This window comes from Pungitius pungitius, chromosome 7 (genome assembly GCF_949316345.1).
Source record: "Pungitius pungitius chromosome 7, fPunPun2.1, whole genome shotgun sequence".
Lineage (NCBI taxonomy): Eukaryota > Metazoa > Chordata > Actinopteri > Perciformes > Gasterosteidae > Pungitius > Pungitius pungitius.
The window spans coordinates 7,413,249-7,426,290 of NC_084906.1; the positions used below are offsets into that span (position 1 = coordinate 7,413,249).

Genomic DNA, 13,042 nt, shown 5'->3' on the forward strand with positions numbered 1-13,042 from the left:
AAGAGGCTGGTGATGTAACCCTGCGCTTTACTGTAAGCTACGCCCATGAGTACAAGACCACCAATGGAAAGGTCTAAATCAGGCGAGTGTTTAAAGAGCTCCATCAGGGGGGGATCCCAGTGGTCACGAAAGAGAAAAGAAAAAGTGTATTTGTGTATGGAGACACTCGTAGGACCATCGCGAGTGGAGGATGGTTCCTATTAAGCAGGTGATGCTAATTGACCCGTTAAAGAGGGTCTGGGGACTGGTGAGACGGGAGGAAATGAATCAAGGATGTGTAAGCACATTGGCACGAGAGAGAGAGAGAGAGAGAGAGCTCATTACTGGACAAGGAACCAAAAGGTCTCGGGTTAGCCAGCAACTTATCAGGGATTCAACAAAATACAGCCAAAGATTGAAGAAAGACACAGTCACAAGGTGCTGTTGCAAAGCTTTTATTGAAGAAAGGGAGAGAGAAACACTGGTAGACTTGCACTTGAACAACGACAGGCTGAAGGCCTCGACGCCTTTGAAGGCAGATGGAGGTCTCCACCGCGTGGATGCAGACTTGACCCGAAACATGGGCGACGTGTTTCTACTGCGATTGGATGCCGCTGGGTTAAAAGGCACTTTTACAAACACAGGTGGGACAAAACAACACAAATGCACTGGACGAATAAAAACAGAAAAGGAATAAAATCATTTGGCTCTGTTAACTGTGGTTTGGGACAGAAGACATGTTCACAAACCGCCCTTTCAAAGAAAAACAGGAGAGCTGGATTCTGCTTTTAGAGCACATGAAGGTTCCACTGTGACTGCCAGGGGACGTCTGGTAGAAAACATGTGCTAATAAGCCAAAGATAACACATTTTAAAATGTTTAATCAAAATCGTTTAAAATCAGAAAAAAAGCCTAGATTAAAACAAAGGTTTTCCATATTAAATAATGTGATAAAGTTCCTATTTTAAGCCTCTTTGGCAATGTGCAACATAACAGGTCCATTGTGTTCCCAAGCAATCGACCCGATTGGCTGAATTACACATTGCGTTGTAAACTACTGTTTATTTTCACATGGCGACATTGCTGCATGCATGATAACACCTGAATGGTTCGGCTGTGCAATGGTCATGCCTCGTAGCACGGCTGACGCTGCCGATACATATTGCCTCAGTGTTAGAATGAGATCAACAAAAGCACAAAGGTCTCCTCACTGACTGGCCGTGTCTTTTGTTTTTGGGAAGGAGCACTGCAGGAGCATGTTAACAAACTATTTAGTCACGCTGTACCTCTAATGTCTGATCATGAAAGCCCTTCATTGACCTCTCACAGAAGGCCACCCGGAGCTGCCGACTGATTCGAGCTCCACGGCAACAAATGTGAGGGCCGAAACCTACATAGCAACGCGCGTGATGAAATACCACGTTGCCTGACAACCGATAACCAGCTGGATTGCTGAGTCAGCTGTTCAATTAGCCGATGAGATGGACCTAAGTGTGGCCTCGTGTAGCCGGTGTGATGTTCTGTTAGAGATCAAATCAGGAGACGCACAGCGTTTCTCTTACATTTTGACTTATTTATAGCAACCCAATAGGAATATGAGATTAAAAAGAAAAGAACTGCTGGAGAGGAGTGTAAAATGTGTCCCTGGCATACGTGCTGAGCACTTGTTGGTTGTTAAATACTTGGCGTGGCTGTTTCTATGTGACCGCTGAACTGCGCTCAATATATCGATGGAAACACTCCTGAGGACACGATGAGAAACTACTGGAGCAGCAGTGCACAGACTTAACTACTTCTGTGTAGAAAATATGTTGTAATTCGTTACCAGGCTTAGTAGCCCAGTGATTTACAAAGCGTGTACCCCGGTAACACATCGGCACCGTCAAATCCATCGCAAAGACTAAGAAAAAACAAACAAATGTACGACGTTTACATCCTTATTTGCTAGCATGTGGTCGTCATCTTCACGGCCTTTTAAGGCACATGTAGAAGCGCAAAACAATGGACAGATTATGACACAAGGGGCTCTAGGACACAGGACCCCCCCCCCCATCTGACAGCATTTGGGGTATTTTTGCGATGACGATTCTGATACTAAATCGACCAATCAGATTCAACGGGAATCCGCACCTCTCCCTCAGGGACTCGATCATAAAAACACAACTGAACCAGAAACTATACAGGGTACCTTTAACTCATCGTATGGCTCTAGTGACTAAACCAAACTGTCAAAATGCTGGTCAACTGGCTGTCGTTCTTGGATGGAACAGATAAAAATCAATCATTTTCATGGGAAACTCTTGTGGTCCCTTCTTTGCCCATCGACTTAAAATCCCCCCATTTAAATATAACAGATCAGTGTCACAATTCATTATGATCAGCACAGCGACGCACAAAGTCACACAGTACCAACAGCAGAGTCTTTGATTAAAGGATCACCATAAGGACTCTCTGTACAGGTAAAATATTTCCTTTTTCATAAAGGCCTCTTATAAAGTGTCAATGCAACCAACATCAAAAATTGCAGCCACCTCTAATCCGTCTACTCTGTCGGACCACGTACACTACAACCATTATTCCAACCTGTGTCACTGTGGATGAGTTTATCTCAACTATTAAGCCGCATCTGACGAATGGAGAGCCATGGTTGTAATGTTCAGGCCAACAGCAAATGATCTATTGTATGCATAGAAGCAAATTCCATAGGAAAGTACAAAAGGAAACATTTTTCTTAAAACAGCTGCCTAGTGAGGATTAGACTTGATTTCCTGTGGTCCCGGCTGATAGATTGGATCGTTCATTAAAGGCGCATGCAGATCCGCATGCAGTAGATATGGCAGCTTAAATTCAATTCTTTGGTGCTCACCTGTGCAGAACTGTTTTTTACTGTTATTCCTATCAGAGTACCGTCTGTAGATCAAAGACTATAGAAGAAGGAGACGTTCCTGAATACTGACACACACACACACACACACACACACACACACACACCCCCAGCAGGGCAGGTGTGCTTAACATGTTGCATGTTTTGGTGGAGTCAGACCCCATTTGGACCCCAAACATTTGGCGTTGATGATGATTATGATTTGAGATAATAATACTGAGTGATGATGTGTGTTGGAACTGCTAACCGGTGGATCCTTGAGTGATTTTAAGAAGTTTGCCTTAAGGCATTTTGAGAAACACGTGTTTGCCTTCTCACCGAGAGTTAGATGAGAAGATCAATATTTAGTTCAGCGTTGTTACTTTAGCTTAGCATAAGGACTGTAAAAAGTTAGTGTAGCTGTCACAGAACGGCTTTTTTTGTATAAAAACAGAAGTTTAAAAGTGAGATGTTGCTTTTTACTTCTAATACCACTATTTCTTTGCCAGCAGCTACCTATTATAAAAAAGACTTAACAAAGCCAGCATGGCTGTTTTCTATCCGCCTTTTGATTTTAGCTTTATATTTAACGCACTGACTATCAGAACAATGTACTCATTTTTTAGTTGTATAGCACCACCTTCTTCTTAAACAAGATTTTGCTGTATGACATGACAGTAGCCTCATCTGACTCTCTGTGAGAAAGAGTACAAGCACGTTTCCCAAAATGTTCCTTTAACAGCACAGATAAAAACCCAACACAGCCTCTGTGGTTGTACCGAGTCAATACATACGTGTACGCAAGTCAACGTGATGCTGCTATTACTGGAAGTGAATATGTATATATGTATGGATATATATATATATATATAGTGAGGAATGCAAGCGTCTGTGGATCTGTATGTTTGCGAGGGTGGGTGGGGGTGGGGGGGGGGTGGAGAGAGGGAGCGAGGGCTGAGGGATATCACAGTGGAGGTGGCGGCGCGGCGAGCGCTCAGAGGTCCGTGGTGGCCTTGGCGGTGAGGTCCTGGATGCGGTTGCTGTTACAGTTTTTGCAGAGGACGTGTCCGTCCAGAGGGTAGCAGCCCTGGTTGTCCCCCTCCGAGAGCAGAGAGCTGCAGTCCTGCAGGGACACACAAAGACTGTTCAGTCCACAGATGATCCACTGAGACAGAACCAGGACCATGTTGTGTGTTCCACCAGCTCATGGCCACATAGGAGCCCTTTTACTGGCCCAACGATTCTCTCCAGCAGCTGGTTAGTCACATCGCTTGCCATTCCATTTGTATCGATCACTTGAGCGTTGGTTTTCAAATCAGCGCCTTTGTATCTGATCGAGCAGCTGGTGGAAATAAGATAACTTATTTCAACGTGTCAGATACATATTTTATCAACATTGTGGTAAATCTAAGTATCCAAGTATCTGACCCAGACTCCGATTGGGAATATGTTAGACATGCTAAACATGTTAGCATTATGACTTAGCATTTACATTAGACATGCGTGTATGTATTTCAACCTCTCTATCTACATATTCTCTTTTTACAGCTTTTCCTCCACTTCAGCCTTTTTAGGTATAGAATTAGTTCAGTCCCGAAGAACATTGAGTCGCAATTATGAATAATGAGGCCAAACGCTGCCCGAGTGAGGACTGTACTCCTCTGACTGCTCTCTTATTTATATACTTCCAGCCTCAATGTGCAAAACACACTTCATCCCAACCAAACAATTACACACAATACAGACACACACATAGCTTTTTTTCCTCAATGTCTGGTTACACTCTCAACATCTCACACACACACACACACAATCTACTCAAGGCTCCCTGGTGACAAAGTATCTTCTCTTGTTGAGCCCCCTTCAGCTGAACTAATCTGCTTTGCTTTCCTTTGACCTTTATGTCTTCCAAGCGCTCGGCGTGCGCTGACACACCGGCTCTGTGACAGCCTGACGCGTTACCTCTCTTCTTCTGGCCCGGGCACGTCGCTCCTCAGCGGTGCTTTTATCAGCCGGCGAGCGGCTGACAGATGGGTTACTATGTAAGTCTATGAACTTTGCAGAGGGGAGATGGAGAGCTATTTCCAGGCAGGTAAGCGAGGATGATTGGGTGTCTCTGAGAAGGTGACACGAGGGACGGGTGTGTGCAAAGGGCCTCTCCTCTGTGCCATATTGACTGTTCCCAGGAGCTGGGAAACATACCTGAGGAGATAAACACATGGAGAGCATACCTCACAGCGGTAACACTGAACGTGGAAGTCACGGTCCAGAGCCACGATGCGGACGGTCTCCTCCTGGCCCGGTGCCGGCATTATGGGCTCAGAGCACACACAGCAGCGCGGGGCAAACTTCCTGCGCAATGGAATCAAAGCACAGAAATCAGCTCTGAACAGCAGCTAGTGTTGGGACACGATGTGACTTCTCCGGCCAAAAGTATACACCTCATAGAAAGAAAACAGACAATCCACATAATTAAGGAGCCAGATTTAGAGGGTTGCTTAATAAAGCTAAATAATAAATCAAGAACAGCATTTCTGGCTTCCGAGTCATACAAGTAATTGCTTTTCTCTTAAGTGTATTTTAATGCCATTAGAAGAATAAAAAGAATAAATTATTGAGAAAAATATAAAACCATTTTTTCTGCTTTGCTCCCCGAGATAATAACTTCTCAGAATGATCATGTGATTCGATGTAGCCACATGTGGGAATTAATCTTTCAAACTGTGCAAGGATATTCACCAATACTGCCTTCACTTAATGACACAGTGAATTAAAGGGAAAGGCACAGCTTGTGCATTATTTCTTTTGTTTTAATTATTCATTCCCTCGACCGTCGAGGTGGCACTAAAAGCAGAATTTTCCCGTCCACGAAATATTTCATATAAATATATAAATATATTATAGTATTTGAGGAAAAGCTAAACATAGTGGTACCTCAGATATCCAAACTAACTCTCACAGAAACACTTTCAAATCAGCAACGGTGGAAATGCCGTGAGCAGCAACACGTGTGTCCAACAATAGGAACGTTGAGGATATGAAAAAGACATTCTATTTGTGATAGTAACCCAACGCCTGGGAAACGGGAAGCGAGGGAGTTCGTGTGGCTTTTGGGGAACCGCGGCCTGTGCGGTATTAGCCACGGCGAAAGCGCCGGCCCCGGGCCCCGATGTTCCTCGACACAAAGGGCAGTTCAGGTCACACTTGTCATGTGGAATTAAACAAATGCCTGGTGCGGCTACTCCGCGGAGCTAAAAGCTGTGCGCTCACACTGAGAAGTGGGCTGTTTACTTCTGTTTCCCTTCTGGTCACTGAGCACAGGGACATTTCGGTTAAGGTGGCGGTTATGCAATCGCTGGAGTGTGACACAATGTCAGAAAGTTAACATTGAATTTATGTCTGCGTTGGACATATGGTCATTGAGCCCAAAATGTTTCCCCCAGAAGGAAGGACTAAGATCTGAGATTTGATCAGGTTTAAATACACTATTATAGACTATTGGGTGCACCCGTTATATTGCTCGTTAACACAAGTTGCTGCTCAGCCAATCACAGGGCTGCCACTCAGTGCATTTAGACATCTAGACGCGGTGAAGACAACTTGCCTTAAGTGCCTGGACGTGGTTGTTGGTGCCAGACGGGCTGGTCTGAGTACGTCATAAAACTGCTGATCTACTGGGATTCTCACCCACAACCATCTCCAGGGTTTACAGGGGGTGGTCCGAAAAAGAGAAAATGTCTTTGACGTACTTGTGGAAGTCCTCGATGCAGTGGATGTGGTTGGAAGCGTCCACGGTGAACGGGATGCCGTCCAGGCTGCGGTGGCACACCACGCAGGTGAAGCAGTGGGGGTGGTAGGCTTTCCCCGTGGCCCGCAGGATGCGCTCCATGATGGGCTTACTGCAGATGGTGCAGGTCTCCAGGGTGTTCTGCAGACACCAAACACACAGTCACACAACAAACCTGATGAGGAATCTAGTGAGTCTGATGACTGGTTTGAGCACTCGTCTGTCATTGGCCATTGTCTGCGAACAGATTTTAACCAGGGTGAAAAATTAAGAAAAGATTATTTTTTATTCTTCCCATTGCTGGCGCTACAAATAAATCCCCACGCAGGACCTTTTTGCCTCTGAAGCTGACGGAATCCGCACTCGCATCCAGACACGCAGTCGTATTTCAGCCCCCCCTCACTGGCTCCTCATCCCCCCGTATGCAAGAGTGCGAGCAGTAAATATCTCCACTTTGTGATGACTGCAGGTTTTCTGCAGCCAAGGCGACTGGGCAAGCGGCCCGCGGGGGGAGGCGGGGGGGGGGGGGGGGGGGGGGGGGCGGACGTGGCGGCCTCTGACTCATCTGTGGCATCTCTCTTTTTAATATCTGCCGAGAGACGCCATTTGTTATTTCAATATTTCATAAATAACGACCGCCTCTCTAAACAGCAATGCAATTACTAGGGATGGATATATCATGTGCGGGGGATCAATGTGCGGCCCGATGTGGCCGTCTGAGGGCTCACGGGCCCCCTGCTACTTGCTCAGGCATTTCCTGGATCTCTGAATCTCTCTCCTCGCGCCCCCCCCCTCTTTTCCTCTGCGCTTGACTGGGCTAAAGAGTGCACGGTTCAGCTGCTCCAATTGGCTCACTCTGTAGTAGCGAGCTGCCTCAGTGTTTCCAAACAAAGCTCGGGGTGTGTAGCAACACGGGGGACGCGTCATCGGCTGCCCCCCGGACGCACTGCCGGGGCCCCTGCCGTTTAAGATGACACTTCTGCAAGCCGCTCGGGCCGAGGTGGAGCCTCTCTCCCCACGTGCGGTGACATTTGTGCTTCGCACGTAATGAACGAAAAGGGGGTAGGGGAGGGAGGGAGGGGGGGTTCAAAGAACGTGCCAGCGTTGCGTGTCGTGGTAGAATGGGGGGGGGGGGGGGGGGGGAGGGGGAGCAAGGACGGGCTGATGTCTGACATGGTGGTGGGAAAAGGTGGTTTTGAAAAAAGAAAAAAGCCACTTCTTACAAGCACTTGAGGCATTATTTCATGAAAAGCAATGTGTGCAGACAGGCCACGCATTCGGCTTTGTCTCTCTCTCTCTCTTTCTCTCCCCCTCCAAGACGGTAATAGAAATAAACATTATTCCCAGGGCAACATTTGTGTATAAACAATGTCCACATTGCAATCCCGCTCGATCCTGGAAGTGGAATGAAGCCTTTAATGAGCTCGCTGCACCGACCCCTCGGGGTTTGTCTCACGCACACCGAGACAGAGAAAGCTATAGGTGGGGAGAGAGAGAGAGAGAGAGAGATAGAAATACAAAGAGATAGAGATAAAGATAGAAATAGAGACAGACAGAGAGAGACAGAGTGCATTTGCGACCCGAAAATGTGAGTAAGATGCCGGGGCCAAGTAGCACTAAAGCGTCCTCTACTTTAACTCGTTTGTCTGCATTCCCACTTACTTATTCTCATCTGCCCTTCACGTGGGAATACCTTGCCCTTGTTTAGCTTAACTAGAGCATATGATTGCACGGCTCACAGTTCCTCCGGGCCATTGTAATGAGTACAGTGCTCAAAAGACAAAAAAAAAATCATTTCTCTCTTTCTCTCTCCCCGACGGTGAGATTCTATGACCTCAATTTCTACTCATTCTGCTCCGCCCGCGTTGTTGTTGTTGATACTTTATCCGCTCCTGCCTTCTTCCATTTGGTGTAAGGTGACATTTAGCAGGGCCTGTTACACAAGCTGATGTCAAAACACACAGTGCACACGGGGTCTGTGTGTGGGGCTCAACCTCCACTGATGCTTTCGGGATAATCGGCGTAAATCACATCATGTCCTCTCTGTCACACATCCAGGTCCTCTGCACTTTGCCACTAGAGGGCTGTATATGTCTGCCGATGCCCGGCTCCCCCCCCCCTAACTAAATGTGATGTATTCAAGCATATGTATTCTTTTTTTCCCCTCCCATCCCTCCTCTCTCTCCCTCATACATTTCTCTAAGTGTTTGCCCAGAAGGCTAAACAAATGTCTAGGCAGATGAGGTGAAGTGAATTTAGGTCAGGCGGCCCTATTGCTGAACCGAAGGGGCGAGTGGAAGTGCGTTTGCATCAACTGTGCCCCCCCCCCCCTTTTCTCCTCGTTGCGAGCCGTTAGTGGTTTGCTAAATAGTTATATCATGATCTTCTGTCGGGCCCTCCGCCGTTTGACACAGCGGCCTGTTGGGGTGCCGGGAGTGAAGGACAAATGTCAATAGAAGGGGATAACTTCTAACACGCATTTCCATGGTCAGCCTGGATTCAAATGAGAATACCTTAAAACGGTAGAGAACCGGTAAACAAATATCACAGAAAAAACACTATTTCATTATTTTAAACACATAAGAATTAAGGCTGCAGCATTTGGATTCATTGGCAGATCCTCTTCTCAATGAATCAATTGGTCTGAATATATTAGACTAATCACATTCAGTTCCCTAAAATGTGCTGCAAGACAAGAGAAGCAGCCAATTGCCACGTTTCAGCAGCTGGAAGCACACAAATGTTTGGCACATGGACGATTAACGGATTGTCATTCATAAATCAGTCTCAAGCATCGCATGAACACTGTTTAACTACTTAATTTAAATGAATACTTGTGAGGGGCCAAGGATTGGTGTGTGCTTAGCTCCAGGTGAAACAAAGACACACTTTCCACATTTGCCCGTAAAAAACACAATCGGCTCTGGCATGTTGCTAAGCTGAATCTGTTCCCCAACACTGTTTCTTACACCTAGGCGCTCTTTTTTTGGGGTGTTTTCAACGCGGCCACTCTGGGCTGACAGGAGGCAGGCTGCACTTCAGCGAGACCGCACGCCATGTATGACCTGGCACGCCGAATCCCCTCAGAGCGATGCCAGATTTACGGATGATCTGAATCAGTCCAGACGTCACAGGACGCGCTGGTCAGTGCCAGGCCATGCCGTGTTAACTACACCCTGCTGACGGGGGCTCAGCCGCTTGTTGGAAGGAAAGGCCTGAGCGCTGCTGCTGCTGCTGCTGCTTTGCTCTGCAGTGAATGAGACACACTGACTTGGTCGTGAACTATGAGTCAAATCACTGAGCCCCTTACTTCCCGAGGGAAGGTGTCCGTTGACTTAATGGACCTCGACAAGCAGCCTCTCTCCCTTTTATCGCTTTAAGTTAATGCGGGGGACTGCGAGTAACTGGTTATGAAACAGTCTTGATGTCATACGTATGCCTCTATATGACATGCTGTGAGTGAACGAGGCCGGCGAGGAGATTATTTCCACATTGTTATTCTTCATGGCTGTCCCCGACCCCCTGCAGAGGAATTACGCCATCTAGACAGTATTTTATTTTACATCTACAATGGTTCATTTTGGTAGTTAGTGGCATGTTTGCCAGTTAAAAAGGCAGCAGGAGGAGATTTTCATTTTTTACAATATTTGACTTTTTACATGTTGGATTTTTGGGCAGGATAAGACAAGACAAAAAATAACCAGGTCATTGGAGTTGTATGCAGACCTGTTTGGGGCATTATTTAGACGAACATACTGAGATATTGCTCTTAGTGGTATGTAAACGTAAGTGTATATATGGAATATCGGTGTTGGTGTGTTGCTCCTGTGGTACATATTGCACAAGTCCTGGGTGCACGACTTCCTGGAGTCGCGGATTGTTAGAACATGCAGGAAAACCACAAAAGGTCTTTTATAAACGTACGCTTTTGTACAGATAAAAAAAAAAGTTGCTAGAAAAGTTCAATGAATTCAGCTGCCTTCGGACAGGTTACCCGATTCTTCCCTTTTACAGTCGTCATGCTAAGCTAAGCTAAACTAAGGTAAGCTAAGCTAAACTAAGCAAGTTAAGCTAAGCTAAACTGCGGCTGTAAATGTTTTCACAAAGCTTTGAAAACTTCTCAGTCGAGTCTCTCGTCACTGAAAGGAACATCAAGAAGACTCCACCTAACTTTCATTAAGATGTGTGGAACACACTGGAGGTGGAGTCATTCCCGTACCCATCCCATGCAACACGCGCCGCCCCCCCCCGCCCCCCAGCTCCACACACACTGTGGCCTAATTACCCCACGCTACACTATCAATGCACGGGGGCAGGTCTCCTGGAGTACCATTCACAAGTGCTCTCACCAGGAAGCAGCAGTTACCTCACTCACAGCTGACTTGGCACCAGCTCCTGCTCATGCATATTTAAACAGACGATTTGGCAAGACTGCCCGCGTGTCAGTGTTTACAGGCGCTGGAGCCGCTGCGTGAATACTAATTGCAAAATCAGTTTCCAGCCGTGATTTTCTGTCAGAGTGATATTTGTGAGTCATTGATAAACATTGTACATTTACAGTAATTAGGATTCATTTTGGTAGATACATAAAGTCAGTTAAGAAAAAACGCAGTCGTGGTCAAAAGGAAGGAAGGATCCACTTGCTTCTGACGTTCTGGAGCCCAAATCCCAGAGGTCTCGGCCCACAGAGGATGGCAGGAATCGGCATTTGTCGATGGAGGCCGGGATCTTATTTAAGTTTCTACACTTCTACACGTGGGTTCTCAAATGGGGGTACGTGAGATTTCAATAAACAATATATATTCAAAATTAGCATCCATTCAAGAAAACTTTAAAAATAGTTTTTTAATAAATAATCAAAATTTAAAAAAGTGAGTTAATGAGGGAAATGTTATAATCAGTAGGCTTTTCAATTGCATTCTCCTAGAAACCAGAGTTTACCTCATACCAGGATGCTTTGACTCAACCTGGCACAGCCCACCTGTCATCGCATGTCAATCAAGAATATCTCGATCACAGCAGTTGCCTTCCAGCCACAAAAAGCTGACAAAGACGCTCAGTGAAGCACACCTACCTCACTCTCAGTTCAACAATTGTTCAGTTCATTTATTAAACCGTCAACACTGAAGGTTCAGTGTTCTTCGGTTCATTGCACCGCCTCTCTCTCCTGATCCCTGGTCTGCTGCGGTAAGGAGGTCCGAGTGTGTTCCTATCATCTGGTCGTGGGAGCATCTCTCCCAGTCCCCTGGAGCCCTGACAGGAGCCCCGCCCCCGGCCTTCACATTCTAACTCCCCATATCAGATTGCTCTGTGGCGACTGTCCGTCCCGCTCATCTGTCTGTGTGGCGTGTCAGCAACGCGGGGCGTGCACATGACGATGTGTTAACGAGACACGACTCCTTTATGAAACCTTGTCTTGTTTATGAGCGCGTCATTCAACGCCCACATCTGCTGCCTGGACGCAGCCGACTGAGGTGTGTGTGTGTGTGTGTGTGTGCGGGTCGTGTTGTGAGCGCTCATGTCACGCAACGGAGAAAGCGATTCACCTATTGGTTCTCCAGTTGTTTTTTCTTCTCGGACCGGCGACCTTGAAAACCGCAGGCGGCGTGATTTGCAGATGGAGCGTTTGTGACACCCATCCGTGTGCACGCCAGTCAGGCGAGTGTGGGTGTCTCCGACCTGGAGACACCTCGGCCCGCGCTGTCTCGTCTGCGTGAGGAGCTCACACCGGGTTAGGGATGTCCGACCCGTCAGAGCCCGTCATACTGATGTTTTCATTGGTTTCATCTGCCTGGGCGCTTTGTGAGCTGCCTCGGGCCTGAGGGTCACTTTCACCGGCGCCTGCTGGGCCTTTCTGGGCATGAGTCAATTATTTGTTTTGTTGTTTACATTTATTGTTTTAGTGCTAATGTGGATGCCTGTGCTGGCAGCGGGACCCTGATTGTGTGCACACGCACACACACACACACACACACACACACACACACACACACACACACACACACACACACACACACACACACACACACACACACACACACACACACACACACACACACACACACACACACACACACACACACACACACACACACACACACACAAGTGGCTGGCCCTGCCAGTCTGCCTCTCTGCCTTAAATTCAGCTCCGCAGCAGAATGTGACCCCTCTGGACTTTGGGCAATGTCTCCTGCTCTGGTTACAGAGAGAAACTGACAAAGAACCCCGGCAGTAGTTCTCTCATGCAATGAGTTGGATTGACATTGTGGTGGGTCAGCACTGGGTCACAGATATATTTTTCTTCTGCTTTCTCCTGGGTGGAGGAGGGAGGGGTGTGAGTGTGTGTGTGTGTGAGAGTGTGTTTGGACCAAAAACATAAGGGATGATTGGAAGGCCGGGTCCTCCTCTATTTG

The 13,042-nt window shown here is 47.0% G+C and overlaps 1 protein-coding gene across 2 annotated transcripts in view; it reads right to left on the bottom strand.

Annotated features, from left to right (window-relative positions):
* Positions 1 to 421: 421 nt before the first annotated feature.
* The window catches only part of lpp (LIM domain containing preferred translocation partner in lipoma), a 110,757-nt gene continuing 98,136 nt past the window's right edge, over positions 422 to 13,042 (bottom strand). For both annotated transcript variants that reach the window (XM_037469363.2, XM_037469365.2), the window contains 3 exons: positions 6,592 to 6,770; positions 5,074 to 5,194; positions 422 to 3,965 (listed from right to left, as the gene is read on the bottom strand). In XM_037469363.2, the coding sequence (XP_037325260.2) occupies positions 3,837 to 3,965; positions 5,074 to 5,194; positions 6,592 to 6,770 (429 nt within the window). In that variant the 3' untranslated portion in view covers positions 422 to 3,836. The remainder of the gene's footprint in view (positions 3,966 to 5,073; positions 5,195 to 6,591; positions 6,771 to 13,042) is intronic.